We start from the raw sequence: 26,035 nt of genomic DNA, 5'->3' as shown, positions 1-26,035 counted from the left end.
CATTAAAACACGGAGAATCATGGCCCAGCCAAGTTGACACACAATCTTAACCATCACACCATTCTTGCCAGATACAACAAATACATAGCCTGATATCTGATGGTTGATTGCATTATCCCCATAGATTGGTAAATCGTATAATGCTTGGTTTAAAGTGAAGTTTCAAATTTCTGGATTACCTCCTGGAAAGATTTGTTCCTTTTTTGTAGTGTTATGAAGCATCAATAATAAATATCTTCTCCTTAGTAATGATAAATAGCCTGGAACAAAGTGTTTCAGTACATTTTTCTGATGAACAAAGATTTTTTTTTCCAAAAAGTAAGTTTACATTAATGTCTCTAAACTGTATGTTTAAAAAGTCTGTGGTTGCATCTATAAAACCATTATTAAAATTACAAGCCTAGATTGAAAAAAATGCTTGAATTTTTTATCATAATATATAAATTTTATTGCTGTATAGGAAAGCCTGGTGGTGTATTGGTTAAGAACTACAACTGTTAACCAAAAGGTCGGCCGTTTGAATCCACCAGGCACTGCTTGGAAAACCAATGGGGCAGTTCTACTCTGTCCTATAGGGTTGCTATGAGTCAGAATCGACTCGTCGGCAACAGGGTACGGTTTTATTGCTCTATAGGGATTTTATTGCTCGAAGTAAGAGACCTGCAGAAAATGGAGTAGTAGAGGATGAGATGGTGCATTCTCTACTATCCGACACTCTGTCTTGCCCGTATCACTCACTAAAATGAAGATCCTTATGGATATTAAGGACAAACACTTGGATAACACTTACAATGTGCCAGACATTGCTCTAAATGTTTTTACATACAAAAATGTTCTAAACACTTTTATGTATATGTAGACTACCTTTTGTATTCACACTTTACAGATGAGATAACAGTCACAGAGAAGCCAAGTAACTTGCCCAACTTCACAAAGTAAGTGGTTGCGTTGAATCTAGACTAGCACTGTCCAACTGAAGTGTCTTGTGAGCCACATAAATAATCTTAAATTTTCTAGCAGCCACAATATACTAGTTATCTATTGCTGTGTAACAAATTACCTCTAGGTTTAGCAGTTTAAAACAACAAACATTATTATTTCACACAATTTCTGAGGATTAGTGATCTGGGAATGCCTTAACTGCCTTAGTTCTGACTCATGGTCTCTAATGAATTTCATTGCATCTGTAGACAGTGACTGCAGTTTCTGAAGACTTGATTGGGGCAGAATAATCCTTTCCAAGGTTCATTCATGTGGCTATTGGCAGGAGGTTTCAGTTCCTCACCATGAGGTCCACTCCAGAGTGAGTGATGTGAGAGTGAAAGAGATCCCAAGCTTGAAGCCACAGTTTTTACAACCTAAACTCAGATGTTACATACCATCTTTTCTGACATATTCTTCTGGTCACATAGACCAACCCTTGTACAATCTGGAAAGGGACTACACAGGGTGTGACTACCAAGGGGAATACATCATTGGGGGCCACTTTGGAGGTTAGCTACCACACGTATTAAAAAAAATTTTTTTTAAAGAGCTGAAATTAATTTTAATAATATTTTTATTTAATCAGATGTATCTAAAATATTATCATTTCGACATCTAATCAATATAAAAAAGTTTATGAGATATTTTACATTCTTTTCATGCTAAATCTTTAAAATACAGTGAGTGTCCTACACTTAACAGCACATCTCAATTCAGGCTAGACATGATTCTAGTCGCCACATTTCAAGTGCTCAACACAGTGGCTCCAATAGTGAATACTGTTTTGAAGAGCACAGGTCTAGGCAATTAGATCCAGAATCTGTGCTCTGAAGCACTATATGATGCTTTGCCTCCTGAGAATCAGTCATCATCACCAAAACTTAGGAAATAAGTTGACGACTGTAGTAGGCACACTTTTATATTATTTACTCTAATAAGATTATTACCCTAGCAAAATTGACAATCTACCCTAGCAAATTTACATGGCACAAAGACCTTATATGAAGCTTATTATGCAAAAAAAAATTTTTAAATGTACTTAGATGCTTTATAGTGAATAACCTTTTTCACTCTCGCTTTTGAAAGACTTTTGTTAAAGGAATCAAGATATAAGCCAAAACTTGCTCCTCTTTTTCTATCTGGGTGTTATGATGAAACATGATTCAGAGCAGTCCTAAATATGGCTCCCTGCCTTTTCGATAACTTGCTGTCTGAGAAATCAAGACCTAGTCTTCCAAGTTTTCTGGGTCAACTTCTTTTAAGGCACCTCTTCCCCACTGTGCTCACTTAAGCAAGATAAACTCATCTGTGCCTATTATACAAAATATTTTCCTAGACAAAAAAAAGGACTTTCTGGACACGCTATGCAAGAAAATGTGAATTAATCAAAATACACAAAAATTTAGGTTTTTATGCTAATTTTTAAGTTCTATTTTGTGGCCTACTTTTTTTTTTTACTCTTTTACTTTTTTTACTCATGGTCAGATTATTTCTCCAAGTCTTTTATCTTTGGACAGCTACAATGTATATTATCTGGAAGACAAATAGGTTTTACAGTTCTAGGTTGGAATGATTTTTTTCACCCATGTACATACATTTTTGTATCAGACCTGAATTATGTCAGAAAAACCATTTTGAAATAGGCTATTCCACAACTGCCACTGTTCTACAAAGTTTGCAATGCGAGCAATACAATGGTATTAATATTTCATGTTGATCTTCTAAAATCTGTCATCACTCCTTGCTCTATCTCCCTTTCCTATATGCACAATTGCTCTAAAAGCTCTTTATGACGTGACCTCAACAGTATGCCTATAGAGGGGCTCTCATGAGAGGAACCAAATTGTCCTAAAAAAAATTGTTTACTCAGGTGTTCAGTTTCTTGATTCTGAACATTGGTAGAACACATTACTCTGTTTATACACAATTACATTGCAGAGATTTAGAAGTTCTGTCATTGGGACACAAGCCTTATAAGTTATAAAATATGTGGAGAAAAGAGCTTTTATAATGTTTACACCTTTAATTCAGTGAGTCCACTTATCAGAATAAACTCTAGTAATCATTTTAGAATTATTTGTAATAGTAAAATAATCAAATCAGCCTAATTGCCCAATAATGTGGAAATAATACACTACGATACATCACTTACAACATATTATACAGCCATTAAAAATCATACTTGTGAAAAATATTTAGGAACATGAGACTTAATCATGGTTAATGTTAAATGAGACGTCTGTGATCCAAATGTGTGTCTATAGTATAGTTCAGTGGTCTTAAAAATATTTCTATCTATCTGTGTATATATCAAGATTAAAAAATATATATACCAAAATATTAAAGTGAGAGTTTCAGTATAGTGAGAATACAATTGATTTTAATTTTGTTTTGAATTTTCTAAATTTTTGAAGAGAGTACATATATATACATATATATACCTGTAGACTGGGTGAGGTCCTTGATATGTTAGTGCATCAGTTTTTCGGTTTCTTTATCTACAAAGTTGACATAATATTAATACTATTTACCTCATAATTTTTTCCCAAAAAATTAATAAACAAAATGAGGTGATTATTAAATGCTTACTACAAACCTTGGCACACAGTAAGTACTCAATACAGTGAAACCAGTGAAAACCGGAACCCGTATAAGGTGGAAACCTATCAGAGAAAGAAGCTCAAATGTTTTCCAGTCATAGAGAGCAATAGAAAAGTGCTAAGACTGCACCCATTCAAAGGTGGAAAACGTGCAAGACCCAGAAAAACAAGGCAGTCCTGTCAAGTCCTGGCTCTCACAGGTTTCACTGCAATTGCTAATTATTGTTATTCTTATTGTTTTGGTTATCATTTTACAGTTTAGAGGTGCTCTTCTGTCTCATGAGACGCAGTATGGGTAGGCCTCCAATGCTTTTCTCATTTCAACTCAATCCTCCTTATTATTGAATAAGTTCTTTCTAGTTTCTCAGAGATGGTCTATTATTCCTAGTTTTGGATGATACGGTAAGATTTCATCTTTTTCTATCATTTTCTATTTCTTTTTGTGAATACTTTGTTGGGAAGTCAGCAACAGCCATGTTCAGGTCTCCTAACTAGCCAATATTTAAACTCTTTTTATTTAGGTCAAAACCATGGAAAACTCAAATTTGCTTATCTTTAGTGTCTGAAGTGATCAATGCTAGCACATCCAGTTCTTCTGGTCTTTCCCGAAAGCTACTCTCTGGGCCTATCTTTGACTAGTTTGGAGCAGTACCATAGGTGTTACGTACAGCAGGTCTCCCAATGCACTAGCGAGGCTCATCTCAAAACTGCTCTGAATTTATGCTAACCAGGTATCAGGTTAGATCTCCTGGGGAGGGCTGTATGGGGTCCACCATGCTGCTTTCCAGGTTAAGTCCACTGGGATACTGGTGGGTTGTCAGTTGAAGATCCCATTGCTGATCTTAGACAGGGTTTTCAAATTTATGTTATTGCAGTTAGTTTTTATTGCCTAGTAATATGCAACCAAAAGGATATGCTCAGGAAGAACATGTTCCTTTTTATATGCTGGTGAATTTAGAGAAAAAAACTTCAGTTTTTTTTATCATGCAAGTCAAAATCTATTTAAATCATAAGCTCTGAAATCCATTTAAAACTTATGGTTACATCAGAAAATTATATCTCTTCCTAATTTGAATTTAATGTAAAATGATTTTTAATTGTTTTGTATAACCATGGGTAACAGATTTTTTTGAACACTGCATGGTAAAAATCAGCAAATATGTCAGACAAAGTACAACATTACAAGGGAACACCTCAGCATATGTTGACAGTTATAGAAGAATTGCTGCTGTTTTCATCCTTCACACCAGAATAATTTTTTCAATATTTACCTCCCATGTGAAGAGAGGGAAACATATGGGGCTTTCCATAATCATAAGCATAAACAGGTGGCTACTTAGGTACCTGTAACTTGCAGGCAACATCAATACTGAACAACGCAATCAGCTCCACATGGCTCCCAAACTCTTTCTACTAACATTCCATTAGCAAAATTAATATCATTAAAATAGAGGGAGGGTATACTCCTTCCTCAACTGGGTTCAACCACCATTCAGGGCCATGAATAAAATACATTTTCAAAAGTGCCTTGGCATTTCGCTATTTCTTTTGTTCAAGGGAACTTTAGAAACTGTGTATAATGTATACCTTGTAAATAACTACAAGCCCCAAAACATTTGCATTTAAAATGTGCTTGCACCTTTTATTTCTCCCTATCATCTGCTCATTATGGGCATAAAATTATGGTGGTTAAATTCTAAGCAATGTATCAAAACCTGAGGTCAAACTCCTGAAAGCAACCGGCAAATATTTCCCCAATGGTAGTCCACCCAAAGTGGTCACTGGAGGCTCATTTCCATATTTAAACACCCTGATGATATCTGTGGAAACTAGTTGCTGGGACTTTTTTCTTCTTTTCTTTTTATCAATCTGTGTCAGATGCTGAGCTATGGATTCTCTATATTTTGCTCATGTAGTTTAATTCAGGCTGTGATGTCTGTCGTCTTCTGTGGCACTGAACTTCTGTCTCTCTGACCATATTACCACCTTGTAATGGCTTAGAATTCCAGGGTGAAAAAAAATGAGGGGAGAGAATAACCACTGTTTTTGTTTTATTTTAGTGTCTACTATGTGTTAAGTACTGTCTAAGCACGTTACATGTATTAACTTATTTAATCATCACAATAACATTATGAGCTAGGTGATATAATTTTCCCCATTTTACAGAAGAGGAAATTGTAGCCCAGAGAGTTTAAATTCCCAAGTTAACACAGCAGTGAAAGGGCTGAGGTCGAACTGAGACTCAGGCTGTCTGAATCCACTATCCATACTCTTAACCACTCCACTTTCCTGACAGGAGAGAGGAGTACCCCGGACCCTGAAAATTCTGCTGCCAGAAGTCATTCAGAACCAGGAATAGAAAATCTGTGGTATTTTCAAGATCCTCCTAAAATAGCAAAAGCTTAATGGTGCCTAAGATCTGTGGAAGAATCTCTGGATGGTGCAAACGGTTAAGCCCTCAGTGGCTAACTGATAAGTTAGTGGTTTGAACCCATCCAAAGGTACCTCAGAAGAAAGACCTGGTGATCTGCTTCTGAAAGGTCACAGCCATTGAAAAGCCTGTGGAACACGATTTTACTCTGTAACACCTGAGGCCTGTGAGATCCTTTCCAGTACTGATGTCTCTATGCATCTTCCCATAATGCAAAGACCAGGCAATTGAACTCTCTTCAAGGTTTATGAGAGAAACAATTTTCATACTCTCTCTCCTCATCCTAGATCTAGTGACACACTTACTAGTAAGCTCTGATTATAACAGAGCTTTGGGCATAGATATCAAGTTAGAGCATTTGATTTCAAGAGCTAATATTATTAATATAAATTATCTGTTAAACATCTAAAATGTGTCAGATATTGCAGAGTCACTCTTTTCAAAGTGTTTAAATGTTATTGGGAAAGAGTTTTTTTTTCATGCAATCATTGAATCAAAGAGCTGAAAGAAATAGAAAAGTTTTATAATTTATTCTCTGAACACCAGGTTAAAAAAAACTATTAAAAAATGGTTAATAACTATTCTAGACAGTTTTGATTCACTTATAAATGTAAAGACACTCAAACGTGGGATTGATAGTGCCTTGTCTAACATTTAACAAATTTAGTCACTGTCTTTGATATGTTTTCTACCTTTGCAAATACTCTACTAAATCACTACACAATATTTTTTTTATCACGACTCTGACTTTCCTCACATTCCTTATTTTTGCTCTTGGAAACTCCTCTATGAAGATTATTGGAATTACTCAATCGTTGGTGCTATGCAATAATCGTATAATTCTCTCCGAGAAATCTGGAGAATTTTCTCACTGGTTGGACATTATTATTATTATATAATCTCAATTCTTGTTGTTTGTTTTGACAGGATATTTAATGCAAGCAATTTCATTAAATGAAATTTAATCTAGGTCTGAAATATCAGTAAAGTTCACTGTTTTATGTTGTTAGATTTTAAAAAGTTTTAAGTCTTTCTAAATCCAAATCAAAGGCGGCCACTCTAGTGGAAACACCTCTGTTAGCTAATAAAAGACGGGACAAACAGTTTATGATTTTACAACAATAATGAAAAGTTGATTAATAATTGTGATTATCCCTTGATCTTTAGAGACCAAAAAAACCTTCTCTGTCCCTTACAAGCTCTCGGACAACAGAGAATTCCTTGCACCTCTTCAAACCTCCATAGCCTTATCTGTGAAATCTTATCCATGTTTTATTTGTAGCTACTTCATATTGCTATTTTGTAAATGAAATTATATCATTCATGTTAATTGCCAGCACATTTCAAACTGTTAATATTTAAATAATCCTGACTGTGATGATATGAGGAAAGGATGAGAATTAGGAAGTAAAGCCCACTCCAAGATTCCTTGTCTCAGAGATTGAAGAAATATATTTGGTAGGAACTGGGAAAGCAGACTAGAGTCTAGACTAGGAAAAAAAAAAATTTGTATGGAATCTTTACCATGATCTTACGCCATGTATCTTATATTCTGTTGGAAATTTTGCATTTGAAAATCTCTCCCTGTTTGAGTGGGAATTAATGAGGGAGAAAAACAGAAAATGTAGGAAAAAATATGATGAGCATAAATTCTGCACAATGAACCAGGAAATTATTCTTGCTCTTCTCATACTGGAAGATTTGGGAAAAGGCTGATTCATGCAAAGGGAGAATCAGCTTATGAGAATCTATATACTTGTTTTGTGAACTGCAGTAACACATTGTTCTCATGAGCTATGTCCCTGTTGTATGTGCAACAGGGAGGCAAACCTGATATGGTGGAAAGAGCACAAGATGTGGGTGTCAAATCCCTTCTTTAAGGTTCTAGAGTCATTACTACTAGCTGTAAAAAAACTGACCATTTTTATGTCCCCCAGTAATAATACTTGTTTTATTGTTCTCAAAAGAATTGTGACGATAAATGATGCATACAAAAAATTGTTCAAAACTGTAAAGTTCGAAACAAATTTCAGTAGTTACTAGTACTATTAAAGGTTATGCTAAAACTGATCATCATTAAGAATTGGTTAAAAAAAAAAAAAAACCTACCCCCATAACCTAAGATTTAGGGAAAAGATCTAAAGGACTAAATTTTCTTACTGACTACTTTTCAACAGCTTGATTTATTGCATTTGCTTATAATTTTTGTTTCTTAAGTTAATGGTCTTTAGGAACCATTTCTCCTAATTTAAAAACTGTGATAAAATCCATTTTAACAGCTGACCAGCAAAGGTGATAATAGAAATTTATTTTCTTTCTGTTTTTTAATTTACTTCATGAAGATTACATATTGGTTTATTTTGCAAACATTCTCATGATCCCTCAGCCCCTAAAATGTGTTTTGTTTTTTCTCTGAAAGAATAACAAGCATATTTTCCCCAATAGAAAACTTTTATACTCTTTATGAAGTACATAGGAAAAAATGGTCAAATTTAGAGCTGATCAGCCCTGATGGGGCTTTAGTTTATATTTAACTTCCTTCATTGTGAAAATGAAGTTCAAATATGACAACATATTAAAAAAAAAAACAACAACACCAAAAAAAAACTTGCCCTAGTTATATGATATTAAATGGCTGTTTAAAAGGAGAGATTATTTAGATTGGTTGCAATGGTATAAGAAGAGGTAAATTAAACAGATATTTTTTCTTAAACTCTGCCACTTAGTATGCTAGACTGTGCACTTCATCATCTTCTAAGGGAAAACACACAGATTCATAGATACGTTTTTCTTGCAATACAGACATCCAACAAGGCAGCTCTGGAGAGTGTGACTAACTTGAAATAATGGTGGCTCCTAGAGTTTCAGGCTTTTTCAACTTCATGATGTTTCAGTTCTGTTATTACCTTAGGTGAACCCTAGTCCTCAAGAAAGAGGACGCAGAATTAATTCCTCTGTGACTTATGTCATCAATATAGCTAAGATAGAAATAAAACTATGTCTTTGCCTTTTATTAGATTCTTGGTAACTAGTTTTTAAAACTTATTTCACAAAAACTGCTGAATTTTCTATATCTTGATAATGATTGTGGACTCTTAAAAATAACTCTTCACACTCTGACAAATGAGATTAAACACACGCATGTCTGCACAGACACACAAATTTATTTACTGTGGAGAATTCGAGACTACATTTTTATTGAATTTTTCTTGGTACAAGACATAATAAATAAGAAATTCCTTCAAAGTAAATGGTTCTTTTCCGTGCTGTGTTCAAGTATTCAGTGCTGTGGACGAACAATATTCAATTCCTAAATGTTTTCGGGACAGATTGCACTTGCTACCTTAGTCATCCCTTTGCCAGGATTGTGTCTTCTGTACTTTCTCAGGATATAGGTAACAAAATGCCTCTTTTGTTGGTTTGTTTCAGCAAAAATAGACTTCAGAAACAATTGATGAAAGTCTTTGTATGTTGTTGTTGTTCTTAGGGATCATCGAGTCTATTCCGACTCATGGCAACCTTATGTTCAACAGAACGAAACACTGCCAGGGCCTGTAATATCCTCACAATTGTTGTTATGTTTGAGCCCATTGTTGCAGCCACTGTGTCAATCCACCTAATTGAGAGTCTTCCTCTTTTTTGCTGACGCTGTACTTTACCAAGTATGATGTCCTTCTCCAGGGACTGGTCTCTCCTGATAACACATCCAAAATACAAGAGACAAAATCTCATCATCCTCACTTCTAAGACCATTCTTTCAAAACAGATTTGCTGTACTTCTTCCAAAACAGATTTGTTCCTTCTTCTGGCACTCACTGGTATACTCAATATTCTTTGCCAGCGTCATAAATCAAAGGCATCAATTTTTCGTCAGTCTTCCTTATTCATTGTCCAACTTTCTCATGCATATGAGGTGATTAAAAATACCATGGCTTGGGTCAGGCACACCTTAGTCTTACAAGTGACATCTTTGCTTTTTAACACTTTAAAGAAGTCTTCTGCAGCAGATTTGTCCAATGCAGTATGTCATTTGATTTCTTGACACTGGTGTTTCCATGGGTGTTGATTGTGGATCCAAGTAAAACAAAATCCTTGATAACTTCAATATTTTCTCCGCTTAGCATGATGTTGCTCACTGGACCAGTTAAGAGGATTTTCGTTGTTTTATATCGAGGTATAATCTGTACTGAAAGCTGTAGTCGTTGATCTTTGTTAGTAAGTGCTTCAAGTCCTCTTCACTTTCAGTAAGCAACGTTGTGTCATCTGCATAACACAGGTTGTTAATGGGTCTTCCTCCAATCCCGCTGCTGCATTCTTCTTTACATATCCAGCTTCTCAGATTATTTTCTCAGCATACAGATTGAATAAGTAAGGTAAAAGAATACAACCTTAATGCACACCTTTCTTGATTTTAAACTGTGCAGTAGCACTTTGTTCTGTTTAAATGACTACCTGTTGGTCTATGTATAGGTTCCTCATGGGCACAATTAAGTGTTCTGTAATTCCTGTTCTTTACATTGTTATCCATAACTTGTTATGATCCACACAGTCGAATGCCTTTGCATAGTCAATAAAACACAGATAAATATCTTTCTAGGATTCTTGTTTTCATCCAAGATCCATCGGACATCAGCGATGATATCCCTCATTCCACATCCTCTTCTGAATCTAGCTTGAATTTCTGGCAGTTCTTTGTTGATGTACTGCTGCTTTTGAATTATTTTCAGCAAAATTTTACTTGTGTGTAATATTAATGATGCTATTTGATAATTTCTGCTTTCTATTGGATCACTTTTCTTTGGAATGGGCACAGACACGGATCTCTTCCAGTCGGTTGGCCAGGTGGCTTTCTTCTAAATTTCTTGGCATAGATGAGTGAGCACTTCAAGGTTGCATCTATTTGTTGAAACATTTCGATTGGTATTCCATTAATTCCTGGATCCTTGTTTTCCACCAATGCCTTCTGTGCAGCTTGGACTTCTTCCTTAAACAGCATCAGTTCTTGAACATATGCTACCTCCTGAAATAGCTGAACATCTACCAATCCTTTTTGGTACAGTAACTCTGTATATTCCTTCCATCTTCCCTTGATGCTTTTGTGTCATTGAATATCTTGCCCACAGAATCCTTCAATATTGCAACTTGAGGCTTGAAATTTTTCTTCAGTTCTTTCATCTTGAGAAAAGCCTAGCGTGTCCTTCCCTTTTGGTTTTCTAACTCCGATTCTTTGCACATTTTGTTATAATACTTTACTTTGTCTTCTCGAGCCACCCTTTGAAATCTTCTGTTCAGCATTTTTATTTCATCACTTCTTCCATTTGCTTTAGCTACTCTGTGTTCAAGAGCAAGTTACAGAGTCTCTGCTGACATCTATTTTGGCCTTTTCTTTCTTTCTTGTCTTTTTAATGACCTTTTGCTTTCCTTATGTATGATGTCCTTGGTGTCATCCCACAACTTGTCTGGTCTTTGGTCATTAGTGTTCAATGCATCAAATCAATTCTTGAGATGGTCTCTAAATTCAGGTGGGATATACTCAAGGTTGTACTTTGACTCTCGTGGACTTGTTCTAATTTTCTTCTGCTTCAACTTGAATTTGCATATAAGCAATTGATGGTCTGTTCCTCAGTTGGCTACTTGCCTTGTTCTAACTCATGATATTGAGCTTCTCTATAGTCTCTTTCCACAGATGTATTAGATGTAATTCCTGTTTATTCCATCCAGCCATTTATGTTGTTGAAAAAAGGTATTTGCAATGAATAAGTTGTTGTTCTGGCAAAATTCTGTTATGTGATCTCCAGTGTCATTTTTATCGCCAAGGCCTTATTTTCCAGCTACTGATCCTTCTTCGTTTCCAACTTTCACATTTCAATCACCAGTAATTATCAATGCATCTTGATTACATGTTCCATCAATTTCAGACTGCAGAAGTAGGTAAAAATTGTCAATTTCTTTATCTTTGGCATTAGAGGTTGGTGCATAAATTTGAATAATAGTCATATTAACTGGTCTTCCTTGTAGACATATAGATATTATCTTATCACTGACAGTGTGGCACTTTAGGATAGATCTTGAAATGTTCTTTTTAACAATTAATGCGACACCATTCCTCTTCAATCTGCTATTCCTGGTATAGTAGATCATATGATTGTCCAGTTTAAAATGGCCAGTACGGACACATTATAGCTCATTAATGCCTAGGATATCTATGTTTATGCATTCTATTTAATTTTGACGAATTCCAATTTTCCTAGATTCCTACTTTTTATACATTCCACGTTGTGATTATAAGTGTAGTTTGCAGCTGTTTCTTCTTATTTTGAGTCATGCCACATTAGCAACTGAAGGTCTCAAAGGCTTTACTCATCCATGTCTTGAAGGTCAACTCTACTTTGTGGAGGCAGCTCTTGGTCTGTTTTTTTTTTTTTTTTTTGAGTGACTTCCAACTGGAGGGGCTCATCTTCTGGCACTATATTGGACAAAGTTCCACTGCTATTCTTAAGGTTTTCACAATTGTTTTTAGAAGCAGATTGCCAGGTCCTTTCTCCTAGTATTAGTCTGAAAGCTTCCTTGAAACTTTTTCACCATGGGTTACCCTGCTGGTATTTGAAATACTGGTGGCATAGCTTCAAGCATGATAGCAACATATAAGCTACCACAGTACAACAAACTGACAGACCAGTGGTGGAAGTCTTTTATAGAAACCTAAAATATACACAAAAGACACTATAACCTGTTCAATAATGATTATATATATATAGATGAATTTAATTACAACATGGAGTCCCTGGGTGGAGCAAATAGTTAAGCACTTGACTACTAGCCAAAATGTTGGCAGTTCAAACCCACCCAGAGGTGCCTTGGAAGATAGGCCTAGCAATTTGCTTCTGAAAGGTCTTGAAAACCCTGTGGAGCAGTTTTACTCTACATATGTGGTATCTCCATGAGTCAGAATAGACTTGATGGCAACTAATAACAACAACAATTACAATATATTTGTTGAGTAAACTAATGACGATTTTTCTAAGTTATATCATTCTAGAAAATTTTTAATACATTGTCTTCTTAGACCATGCTAGTATACATTATCATTAATTTATTTTTGAGTTAAGAAATCAATTAACTATTTTTAATTTTTTCTTATTTTTTCTGGTATTTATTAAAATGAAAAATCAATGAATAAATTTCTGAAAGTGACACAAAGCTCATGTGCCCATAAAATAAAAACAATGTAATTCAAACAGTAGAAGCACTTATACATGCTAGCCTAAAAAGCTATATCTTAAGCAGTAATAATTTATTGTATTAGTGATTATCTTGATAGAGACAAAAAATTTCAAATAGCAAAACTATGGCAATGAAGGAAGTTAAATATAAACTAAAGCCCCATCAGGGCTGATCAGCTCTAAATTTGACCATTTTTTCCTATGTATTTCATAAAGAGGATAAAAGTTTTCTATTGGGGAAAATATGCTTGTTATTCTTTCAGAGAAAAAACAAAACACATTTTAGGGGCTGAGGGATCATGAGAATGTTTGCAAAATAAACCAATATGTAATCTTCATGAAGTAAATTAAAAAACAGAAAGAAAATAGATTTCTATTATCACCTTTGCTGGTCAGCTGTTAAAATGGATTTTATCACGGTTTTTAAATTAGGAGAAATGGTTCCTAAAGACCATTAACTTAAGAAACAAAAATTATAAGCAAATGCAATAAATCAAGCTGTTGAAAAGTAGTCAGTAAGAAAATTTAGTCCTTTAGATCTTTTCCCTAAATCTTAGGTTATGGGGGTAGGTTTTTTTTTTTTAACCAATTCTTAATGATGATCAGTTTTAGCATAACCTTTAATAGTACTAGTAACTACTGAAATTTGTTTCGAACTTTACAGTTTTGAACAATTTTTTGTATGCATCGTTTATCGTCACAATTCTTTTGAGAACAATAAAACAAGTATTATTACTGGGGGACATAAAAATGGTCAGTTTTTTTACAGCTAGTAGTAATGACTCTAGAGAAGGAATAAGAAGAAAGACTGGCATATAATAGAGAGTGTTCAATCCAGAAAAACTCTCTAACCCAGCATTTTCCAAGGAGAGTCCTGTGGAGCATTAATATAATGTAATATGTTGCAATATATTAATGAATGTTTTCCCCAATAGTTTTATAATCAAGGAAATTTGGGAAATTCTACATGTTATATTCCTCTCTTGAGACTGACAGTGCATCTAAAGTTTCTGAGAATTCTTGAATTAATTAGACCCATATAATTTTTTTATTGTGGTAAAATAGATGTATTTTAACCATTTTAAAGTGTACAATGCAATGTCATTAATAACATTCACAATGTTGTGCAACCATTATCATTAACTTGTTCCAGCTATCTAGCTTTATTTATTTTTATTGTTGTAATATTATAGACAACATAACATTTGCCAATTTAACATATTTCATGTGTAAAATTCAGTGAGACCAACTACATTAATTATGTTGTGCAACAATCAGCAATATTGGTTGCCAATTTTCAATCATTAATTTAACCATGAATCAGTTTCCTTCTGGAACACTTTGAATTTACTTTGGTGTTCCCAGATAACACATTCATGGAAACAGACTTAATCCAATCCCCTCATTTTAAAAATAAAAAAATGTGTTCTTAAGAGATTAAATGCTTTGCTCAAGATCACACAGGTAGTTAGGGACAGAGCCGGTATCTCATTCGTATTTTCCAATTCCAGGAACAGGGTTTCTTCTGTTTCAAGGTATTTTTCACCTGACTCAATTTAAATAGTCTGATCTGATGATCCAGTAATCTATAGATAATACATTAAGTTTTTACACAGGATAACTCAGGATTTCAACAATTTCCTCTACTCTTTTAAAAAGGTATATTAGTTTTAAAAACTACACTGTATTTGTTTTATAATTCTCTCATTGTAATTTTCTTAAAAGAACTTTCATCGCAAGAACTCTAATTTACACAATTCTGTTTTTAGGTCTTTTTAAGATTGTGGCTGATAAAACTCCATACCTTACTATGGAAGAAATTACAAGAACCATTCATATTGGACCAAGTAGACTAGGACATCCTTGCTTCTACCATCAGAAGGATATAAAACTAGAGAATTTCATAATAAAGCAGGGAGAACAAATCATGCTCAATTCAGTTGAAGAGATCAATGGAGAAATGATGGTGAACTGTGGAGTAATCCGGAATCATCAAAATCACTCATTTACTTTGTCTTTCTCACAAGAAGGAGAATTCTATGAGTGTGAAGATGAACATATCTATACCCTAAAGGAGATTGTTGAATGGAAGATCCCCAAGAACAGAACACGAACTGTGAAACTTACTGATTTTTCAAATAAGTGGGATACAACAAATCCATTCCCAAAAGGCTTTTATGGCTCTCTGATTCTCAAGCCTGTTTATGAAATTCAAGGTGTGATGAAATGTAAGTATCCAGTGAGCATAATGCTCTATGAACAGAGAGCACTGTAAGGTTTGGTAAAAAGATAGGTTTCAGAGTCTGAGGAGTGGTTCTTTGTCCTTGACTGATCTGTAAAGCCAGCTGAGAGTTAGAGTCCTCATCTATAAATAAGTAAACCACATATTTGTTGCAAAGATCAAACTGAATAATGTATATAAACATACATGTTTACATACACGCACACATATATCTAAACATATATATATCCAAATGCTAAGTGCTGTAACTGTCAGGTAGAGACAAATCAAAATACTAATTCATTTTTATCAGTACCAGTTAAACATGGTCAGAAAAGAAGTATTTTTTTAAGAATAAAGCTTATTTGATTAGAAAGAGACTTTCCTTTTATGGATGTGGACAACAAAAGATATAAGAATGCAAAATTTCTTTGATGGGTTTCTTACTTTTGTTCTTATGACAGCTTTTTTATCCCCCCAGCCACTGATTACTGGTCATAAATCTTCTCTATTAGTTGGGAGTTCCTTCTTTCTTATAGAAAATGAAATGATAAGTTAGTTCACACATAACCCGTTGCCATTGAGTTGATTCTGACTCACAGAGACCCTGTAAGACAGAGTAAGACTGCCCCATAGAATTTCCATGGAGCAGCTGGTGGATTCAAACTGTTAACCTTTTGGTTAGCAGCTGAGGTCTTAACCACTGCGTCACCAATTCACACATAGGTGTGTTTTAATAAGCAATCTTCATAAAATTATTTCCATTTTAAAATAGGACTATGTGGAGAGAGCATTGTTACCCCAAAGAATGAATGCCTTGAAAATTCATTCAATGAATGTTTTGAAAATTCAAAAATTCGGGCACAAAAATGGGGCAAGCAGTGGACAAAAATTTCTAAAGTTGGAGTCAAAAATCCTGGATTCTAATTCTGTGTCCATAACTTAATAAGCAATAGCTTTGTGTAAAGTTCTGTGTCTATGGGAAGGAGATTATGATACCCTTCTGCCTGCTTCTTGGTGGTGTGAAAATGAAATAAGCGTCTGTATGTAACATACTTTGAGAACATAAAATAATATGTAAAAATATTTGATCAAAGAGTACCCCCTAGTATATCTCAAATTCTACTCATCTCTCTTCTTATTAATATTGTTAGTCATTTATGCAAATAATGAAAAAATTGATGAGAAACTTTGGGTAGGTTTTAGAACTGCACGGTAAATCTTGTTACACACAAATATTTAACCAGAAACCAAGCAATTCACTTGACGTAAAGGTAAAATTAAATAATTCCAATCAAGAAGTGACTATTTTTTAATACTACAAAATTTTGAGGCCACAGTAAATTTTAGACTTCACATTAGGGTTGCTAGCTCTCCCAAAATGTGCAATCAAAATTGATAATTAAGTTTTCCTCAATTTTTATGAATAATGAATAGCATTTTCTCACTTTAAAATGTGTTAATTTTCTGAAACAATTGTCATCTCCTATCACATGGTTGCAAATGAAGGCAAAGTCACAACGTAAGGACATGGACAAGGTGGTTACAACATTTAAGAAATTTAGATTTAAATTCCAACTCATAGCGACCCTGTAGGACAGAGTAGAACTGCCCCACAGGGTTTCCAAGGCTGTAATGTTTACGGAAGCAGACTGCCACATCTTTCTCCTGCTGAGTGGCTACCCAAAAAACCAAACCCATTGCCGTCCAGTTGATTCCAACTCATAGCAACTCAGTAGGACAGAGTAGAGCGGCCCCATAGCGTTTCCAAGGAGCAGCTGGTGGATTCAAACTATTGACATTTTGGTTAGCAACCGATTTCTTAACCACTGCACCACCAGGGCTCCTGGGATTTAGATTAGGGATTAAAAAAGGTTTCTCTGTGGAAGTAACATTTAAAGTAAGACCTGAAGGATGAATACGAGATTTTGTAGTCAGAAAAAGGAGACAAGGTCATGGAAGCGGGAGCTCCCTGTGAGAAAGCAACCCATTGCTGTCAAGTTTATTCCAACTCATAGTGACCCTATAAAACACAGTAGAACTGCTCCGTATCGTTTCCAAGGAGCAACTGGTGGATTTGAACTGCCGACCTTTTGGTTAGTAGGCAAGGGCTTAAAAACTGCCCCACCAGGGCTCCTATGACAGATGAGCAGATGTTAATGGAATTGTTTAGGTGAAGTTAAATGTGTTTTCCTGCTAAGGAAAATCCCACAAAAAAGCCTTTTGGTTGAAATAAAATCCTTCACAAAATGCTTTAGTCCAGTTTTCTTTCTTTAATTATATTAAAATTAAATTTTGATTTTAATTTTTTTGAATCTTTAATTTCTAAGGGATTACTTTAAACATTAGTTCTTATTGTATAGCTCTTTAGGACAGATGCTCTATGAGATGGGTTGCAGAATATTTTCTGGAAATAGAGTGTGGGTGCCCACCCCAGCATGGGTGTTTACCCCAGCATGCCCAATATTTCATTTTTGTTGTTGTAGAGGGTTTTTTTTCTAAATATGAAGCAGACTATTTTTGAATCAATTGTGGTCTTATTTTATATTATTCTTTCTTAAATGGAAGATTCAAACTTGCCTTGAAGTCAAGGGGATGTTGCTAAGCTACTTCCATTAGCCTTTAGTGTCAGGCATAGTCCAAAACCCTCCAGGCTCCAGTCTTTCCTTTCTACAGTGACAAGAAGAAGAATAGGTCTAAACAGGGAATGAGAAGTTTTAAGGGAACTTTAGGGGAAAAAGCAAGATGAAAACGATTGAGAACTACTAGAAGCTATGAAATATTGATTTGTTGAAAACAGCACATAGCAAGTAAATACAGAGAAGAGAGAATATGAGATATTCTACTCCCAGTGTTGGTCTTTAATATGTTATTAATGTGAAAATTTAGGCTCCATAAAAAAGAAAAGTACTAGAAAGTGTTTAAATGAAATATTTGTTCCTGCAAAGTCTTGTTCAATATCTCCATTAAAGATCTGAAACCCTTCTAACCCTCACCATGTATTTAATGATTTTTTTTTTTAAATCTCTCTTTGGAAAATAGATATAAAAAACAGTGTAAGACTAGTCATAGCATCGAGATCTGTTTGTGCCTTTCACAGGAAGGTAAAATTCATGTTATTATACCAAATAGAATACATAATGTTTCCAAATGAAAATTAGGTCAGCTATTTCAAGTTACTTCTAAAGATCAGAGTCTTGCCCATTAGAACTTTTTAATGGTGTTATGTTTTGATATAAGGAGTCCTGGTTTGGAGCCCTGGTGGTGCAGTGGTTAAGCCCTCGGCTGCTAACCAAAACGCCAGCAGTTCAAATCTACCACCTGCTCCTTGGAAACCCTATGGAGCAGTTCTACTCTGTCCTGTACGGTTGCTATGAGTTGGAATTGACAGGTTTGTTTTTTGGTTTGGTGGCACAATTGTTAAACACTTAGCTGCTAACCATTTATCTGCTCCCATAAAGATTACAGCCTAGAAAACCCTATGGGGCACTTCTACTTTATTACATGTGATCACTGTGAGTTGCAATCCACTCAATGGCACCTAACAACAACATGTTTTGATATATAGATTGATAATTATTTCTTCCCTATGTAAAATTATAAAAGAGTTGAAAAGTTTTTAATCCTTTCAGGAGACAACCTCAGTGTATGGCCTCCCAAAATTTAGGTGTAAAATTTTTGCTCAATATATGAAATAATTTTATAAGCAGAGGGCTGAAATCACAAAAGCAGAAAAGTAATATAGGAAAGGTAATATCTGAACATTGTATAATAGATGATAAATGAATAGCAGAAAAAATGTCTTGGTCTTTTAGTATTCTGAGTCTTCCTCTTTAATTTTATTTTTAAAAATAATTTCAATTTTTATCAAAGTAAAAAAAGTCAAATAAAATCGCGCCCTTGCCAATTCCCAAATTTCTCCCAGGTCCTGCTACTCAGAAGTAACTTCTTTAAATATTTTGCCCCTTCTTTCTGGTACTTTCATTCATATTTCCAAATATTATAGGAATATTGCTATTGTTCAAGCTGTCGACTTTAGACAGTAACTACTGACTTCCAGATATGGCAGAGAAGATTTAATTATTTTCTATTCCTACTTTTCTTCCCCATTTTCTCACTATATGGTAGATTATCACTAAGCATTACTGTTTTCATTATTGTGGCTTCCCTCACAGCTGAATCAAGTGCTGTATTAAGTCTATAATTCCGTCCCTGCATAACCCTTTGTTTTTTCCTGTACTGATGACCTTTTTGTCTCCATTGCTTGGTTTTCTTCAACCCTCTCCTAAGTCTTGAAATGCTCTCAACAGCTCTGTAAAAAAGTCACTTAATGCAATTTTCCACAGAGCCCGTATTGTCAGAAAACCTCTTTTCTATTTTCCATGTCCCTCCCCCGACCCAACCTGAAGTTATTCCTCCTAGAACCCTCCATTCTTATGCTCCAGTCTGAACTGGTTGTTCTCTAGACCTGATGCATAGGTGCTGTCCTGGAACTTCCACTTAAATCACCCTGGTGGTTCCCTTTTGACTTGCTTCTGTGTTAACTAGCTATTTCTGAAACCAAATAACTTCTTCTTTCCTGATTTCCTTCCAGTTTTGATGGTGTCTATGTCTATCCCCCACTTGCTTCCTGAGAGGTATGCATGGAAACTTAATTAATTAACATACGTGTTTAAAAAATTTTTATTCTACACTCGTATAAGTTTGGCTATTTACTAGATTTCTAGGTTGAAAACAGTTTGTCCTTAGAGTTTTGAAAGCTTTGCTCCCTTATCTTCTCCTTCCCAGTGTAGCCTTTGAGATATTATCCATGGTATTCTGAAGTATCACAATAACGTGCTTTGTGGTGGGTCTGGACTTTCATTGTGATGGCAGTTTTCAACCTGGAAATTTAGTTGCATCATTTCTGGGATAATTTCTTTTGATAATCTCCTCTCAAATTTTTTTTTTCCTTTTCTTTCTTTATATAACGTCTAATCTTATGTTGAAGCTCCCAAACTGATCTTTTAGGGCTCTTTTCTACTTTATATCTTTGTCTTTGGTCTTTGTCTTCAGGGAAAATTTCTTAACTTCATTTCCAACTGTTTTAATGAATTTTCCTATTTAATGAATGAATTTTTAAACAGATCTCAGTGATCATATTTTTAATTTCTCAGATTTATTTCTTACATCATTTTTAAAATGTTATCCTTTTCTCATTTTAGACATGTAATATCATATCTTTCTGAGAATATTTTTCAAAATCTTTAAAGTATTGTACTGTTCCTTGCATTTTATCTGCCTCCTTTGGACTCCTTTTGCTTGTTTTTTAGTTTTGGTCTGTCATTCTCATTAAATGCTTTCTTTAAATGCTTGGTGTTTATGTGAAATTTGTTCATATTTATATGTGAAGCACTATTTTTTTTTAAATTTGTAAGCAAGGTATTATTTATTTATAAGCTTTTTGTTAATGAATTTTAGGATACGTTGCACTAGCTTTTTTTTTTTTTAATCAGAGCACCAGCCTAAATCAGGTTCTGTGAATCTGTCCTCTAGAACTTTTTCAGTCCTAGGAGGATGATACACTTAAGGAGAATCTTTCAATATCTTCTGGGGGTTATGAGTAGGGAAAGAACTAAAAAGGGTCTTATCATTCACCCTAAAGATTTACATTTAACCAGTTGTCATACAGTCAGTTTGAACCTCAGTTGTGTCAGAGTACAACTATACTCAGTAAGATTTTTAATGGCTGATTTTTTGGAAGTAGATTGCCAGGCTTTCTTCCGAGGTGACTCTGGGTGCTCTTGAACCTCCAATCTTTTGGTTAGCTGTCTAGTGTGTTAACTGTTTGTACCACCCAAGGACTCCAGAATTTAGACTTGGTCCCTCTCTTTTCATTTCCATCCTTTTCTACTGCTCACCTATGCCTAGTGTCCCAGTTTCTGGGGTCTTTATGTACTGTTTCCTGCAGAGAGAGAAGTAGAAGCGGTGGTCATCTATCTGCCCCAGATTAGAGTTGAAGACCTGAGTTTAACCACTCTCAGACACAAATAATCTTCTTGTTTATGTCCTCAATTCCTAATCCTTTTGGAGGTCCTATGGGGCAAAAAAACAAAACCAATCCATTGCCATTGAGTCGATTCCAGCTCATAGCGACCCTATAGGACAGAGTAGAACCGGCCCATAGATTTCCAGTGAGCGGCTGGTGGATTTGAACTGACCTTTTGGTTAGCACCCATGCTCTTAATCACTGCGCTGACAGGGCTCCAATAGCTCCCTTTTCAATGAGCTCTGCCTCTTTGGGCACATAAGCTTTACTTTTTGCAGTCTGCTAAGTCATCTACCATTCTTCCATCTCATCTCTGACTTCATTTAGTTTAAGGATTGCAGATGTCTCCTAGATTCATTGAAAACTTTTTCTCTTTATTCTCCTTTTTACCCTTGTGGTAAATTTTAAGGGAAGATAGGGTTGGAAAGGAATATATTTCCCCAATAAAGCTCACAATTTATTTAAATTATTCCTAGCCCAGATTTTTGCCTGGCCTAACATAATCCCTGAATGGACTGGTTGCAAATACTGCTAAATGATAACAAGTATAATTTACAAACTTAATCATATTTTTAGTAAACCATAATTTTTAGTAATTTATAAAAATAAGAGATTCAGTTTCTTATGTATTTATTTTTATATTCTCAATGCTTGAGATAGAGTAAATGTTCAATACCCAATAAATTTAATATAGTAATGAATGAATAAAGCAACTAAAATTATATATATATATTATATAAGTTGTACAGTATGAAGTTCCTTTAGTTAAGTAACAAGAGTGTCTTTCTTTCTCACCATGTGCGGATTTGATTCCTATAATAGGTTCAATTTTTTTTTTTTTTTTGGTGATCCTTTTCCTAATGTGTCCACAAAATATATTACCTAACTTAAACATGATATACAGAACCAGTGGATACCACAGTCAGCTTCCATTTCACCTTCCTCTTTTAGGTTACAATCTTATTGCTATTAGAAATATCAAACAGCAAGCAGAAAAATTTACAGTTTTCATTCACTTTATATAGGTAGATAGAAAACAAACAAACAAAAAAGCCTGTTGCCATGGAGTTTATTCCAGCTCATGGTGACCGCATGTGTTACAGAGAAGAATGGCTCCATAGGGTTTTCTTGACTGTCATCTTTACAGAAGTAGATCTCCAGAACTTTTTTCTGTAGCGCTGCTGGGTGGATTTGAACCACCAGCCTTTAGGTTAGTAGCTTATCACAAACAGCTTGTGATAAGGGAACCTACATGTACATACATATGTATATGTAGATGGGACCCCTGGTGATGCAGTGATTAAGAGCATGGCTGCTAATCAAAAGATCAGTAGTCTGCATCCACCAGCCACTCAGTGGAAAACTTATGGGACAGTTCTACTGAGTTTGGTTTTTTTACATGTAGATGTAGATATACATATATATACATACACACATAGAGGAGATAGATATAGGTATTCATGTTGTTATTATCGAGTTGGCTCTGACTCATAGCGACACTATGTACAACAGAACAAGACACTGCCTGGGCCTTCACCATCTTCACAATCGTTGTTGTAGGTATTCATAGATAGATTTATCGTTTATTTTTATGCTACCAACAATCAACATTGAAGGAGAAAGCTTTAAGTGTGTCATCTAGTATAATAAATGGTGAGTTAATGGTTATTCCCTTTTCTTAGCTTTTGTAAACTAGATGAAACTTTAAAACGCAGGGTATTGTTACAAATAATATTAATTAAAAAAAAATTGCAGTAGAGTCATTTCCAACTGATAGCTACTCTGTAGGACAGAGTAGAACTGTCCCATAGGGTTTCCAAGGAGTGGCTGGTGGATTCGAACTGCTGACCTTTTCGTTAGCAGCCGAGTTCTTAACCACTGCCCCACCAGGGCTCAATAAATCCACGCTAAATGCAAGTATATTAATTTTTAAAGACTTGATTTCTCAATGAGGGTCATGGTTTTTTTTTCTGTTATAAAAGCTAGAAAGCAATGCAAAGGCACATTCTTTGTTTAGAAATATAAACAGAAGAGCCAGAGGAGAATCATCTAAAAAAATGGAGATTCGCAGTATAGTTTCTCAAGCTAAGATGAAACTAAATAAATGAAAAAAAAAATTAACTTCATAGAATATCCATAAAGAAAGTTGAGGCCAAATAGATGCTGTGAAAAAAATTATAATTTAAGTGTGGAATAAGGCAAAACACAGCAATTATTAGTGAATCTAATAACTGCCATAATTTAAGTGTGGAATAAGGCAAAACACAGCAATTATTAGTGAATCTAATAACTGCCATAATTTAAGTGTGGAATAAGGCAAAACACAGCAATTATTAATGAGTCTAAGAGTATAATGAATGCAAAAATGTAAACAAAAAAATTCACGGAGTAATTGAGATGAAATTTATGAAAGCACTTTTGAGAAGAATGTGCACCATCTTGGTAAGTAAATGACAAGGAAATAACAGAGAGTAAAAATGTCCAACTATATATGTAAATTATTTAATATAGTAGGAACTAGAAGTTCAGAGAAATTGCAAGGCTAAAATTTACAAAACTTGTTTAGGAAAAAAATATGTATAAATGTTCATATTGCCTTCAAGACATGAATAAGACTGTCTTGGCAGGTTTCTAACTCAGTACTAATGTGGGTCCAATTGCAAGGCCCACATATGCTGAGCTGAAACGGAGACTATTTCAGAATTGAATATTAACTGTCCAGTATCAACCAAGCTTAAATGGAATTATTTATTTTCTCTTTCAAGATAATTTTTATTAGATTCCTCCAAAATTCAAATTTAGCTAAAAGAGTTGTTGCCATAGGAAACGCAGAAAAAGTACCACATTATGATTGACATTAGCACTAACTGTGAAGGGAATTTCCCTAAAATAATAGGCAGAAAGGTAAAGTTTAGTGAAATGACTCAGCAGCAAAAAGAGGAAACTGGTGCTACATTTTCAGAGAAACTGGAATGGAAATTGTTCTTCACAAGAGCTCCCTTTGGAAAGCTAGAAAACATACTCAGCGAGAACAATTCATGCTCATCCAGAAAGAGAATTTGGGAAGTTTAAAGTAAGAGTGTAGAAGTACACATTGCTTTTACTCTGGTATAGTTTGAAACTGGAAAATTTGTAATAAATAACTCAAAGGAAGTCTCTCATGCTCTGAGTTGCTGCCTTCTTATCTCACTATCATTTTGAAGTCAAAGATCAATTTTTAATAAAATATTTTCTATTTTAGCCTATACTCTGTAACCTTTCTTGGGGAGACAGGTTACATTTTTTTTTCATTGTAAAAGTAACAAATGCTTGTTTAAAGAATTTGTCACACACACACACACACACACACACACACACACACGCACAACTGAAATATAGACACCAAAATGTAAGCAGTAGCAATCTAACGCTGATATAAGATATTGTAACATTTTCATTTTGTTCTCATTTAAAAAAAAATATTGTTATAATAGCGTATAACTTATTGTTTTATAAGTAAAACAAAACCAAAAAGTTGTTGATTTCTTTATCTTTCTTGTGATATCAAATTAATCTGCCAAATTCCTAATTTTAATTTGCACTTTCTTAATCTCAAGTATTTGAGATTTCCTCCTGAAGTAGTTATACATTTCTCATTCTGGCATTCAAGGGGTCAACTCATCTGCACAGTCTTACTTTCAGTGGGTCTCCTATCTAGCCCCTGTGCTCTAGTTTAAAATTCCAAGGTTGGATTACTTGTTAATCACTGACTATACTGTATTTTTTCTACCTCCTACCTTTGATTATGGTGTTCTTGCCACCTGGAATATCCTCTATCCTCTTTTGGCCTGTAATATCTGCCCATCCTTAAAGACTCTTGGCACAGCCATATCTTTCATAAGATGAATCTTTAACCCCCATCTGTTATAGACTGAATCCCAAAAAGATATGTTGAAGTCCTAACCCCTGTATCTGTGAATGTGATCTTGTTTGGGGAAATAGAGTCTTTCTTTGAAGATATTATCAGTTAAGTCATACCTGAGTAGGATGGGTCCTACTCAGTAGGGTGAGTGGTGTCTTATAAAAGGAGAAGACAGAGCCATACAGGGGAAAGACACCAATAATTGACAGCAGCCACCAGAAGCTACGAGAGAGGCTTACAACAGTTCCTCTCTCAGAGCCCTTAAAGCTGATACCCTGACTTGGACTTCTAGCTTCTAGAACTGTGAGACAAGACATTTCTGTTCTTTAAAGCCACCCACTTTGTAGTATTTTGTTATGGAAGCCCTAGGAAACTAAGATACCATCTCAAAACTCTATGCGCTGTTTACTGAACTCTGTTCCTACCTACTCTGGCTTTAACTGAACATTTTATATGATTTTATTTCTTCTGTTCTCAGCATATCAGTTATACTTCTTTTAAGATATTTTTCATGGTTGCCCTAGAGTTTGCAACATACATTTACAACTTGTGATGGTTAAGATTGTGTGTCAGCTTGGCTGGGCCATGATTCTCCGTGTTTTAATGGAATCACTCCCATGATTGAATATACTGTGAGTAGCCAATCA

The 26,035-nt window shown here is 34.8% G+C and overlaps 1 protein-coding gene across 1 annotated transcript in view; it reads left to right on the top strand.

Annotated features, from left to right (window-relative positions):
• The window catches only part of THEMIS (thymocyte selection associated), a 193,052-nt gene that overhangs the window by 47,843 nt on the left and 119,174 nt on the right, over positions 1–26,035 (top strand). The window contains exon 3 of the mRNA XM_004389474.2: positions 15,008–15,466. Within this exon, the coding sequence (XP_004389531.2) occupies positions 15,008–15,466 (459 nt within the window). The remainder of the gene's footprint in view (positions 1–15,007; positions 15,467–26,035) is intronic.

The sequence above is a fragment of the Trichechus manatus genome, unplaced genomic scaffold (genome assembly GCF_000243295.1).
Source record: "Trichechus manatus latirostris isolate Lorelei unplaced genomic scaffold, TriManLat1.0 scaffold00248, whole genome shotgun sequence".
Taxonomy (NCBI): Eukaryota; Metazoa; Chordata; class Mammalia; order Sirenia; family Trichechidae; genus Trichechus; species Trichechus manatus.
Note: the sequence above shows the minus strand (reverse complement) of the source record. Positions and strands in the feature narration are given on the sequence as shown.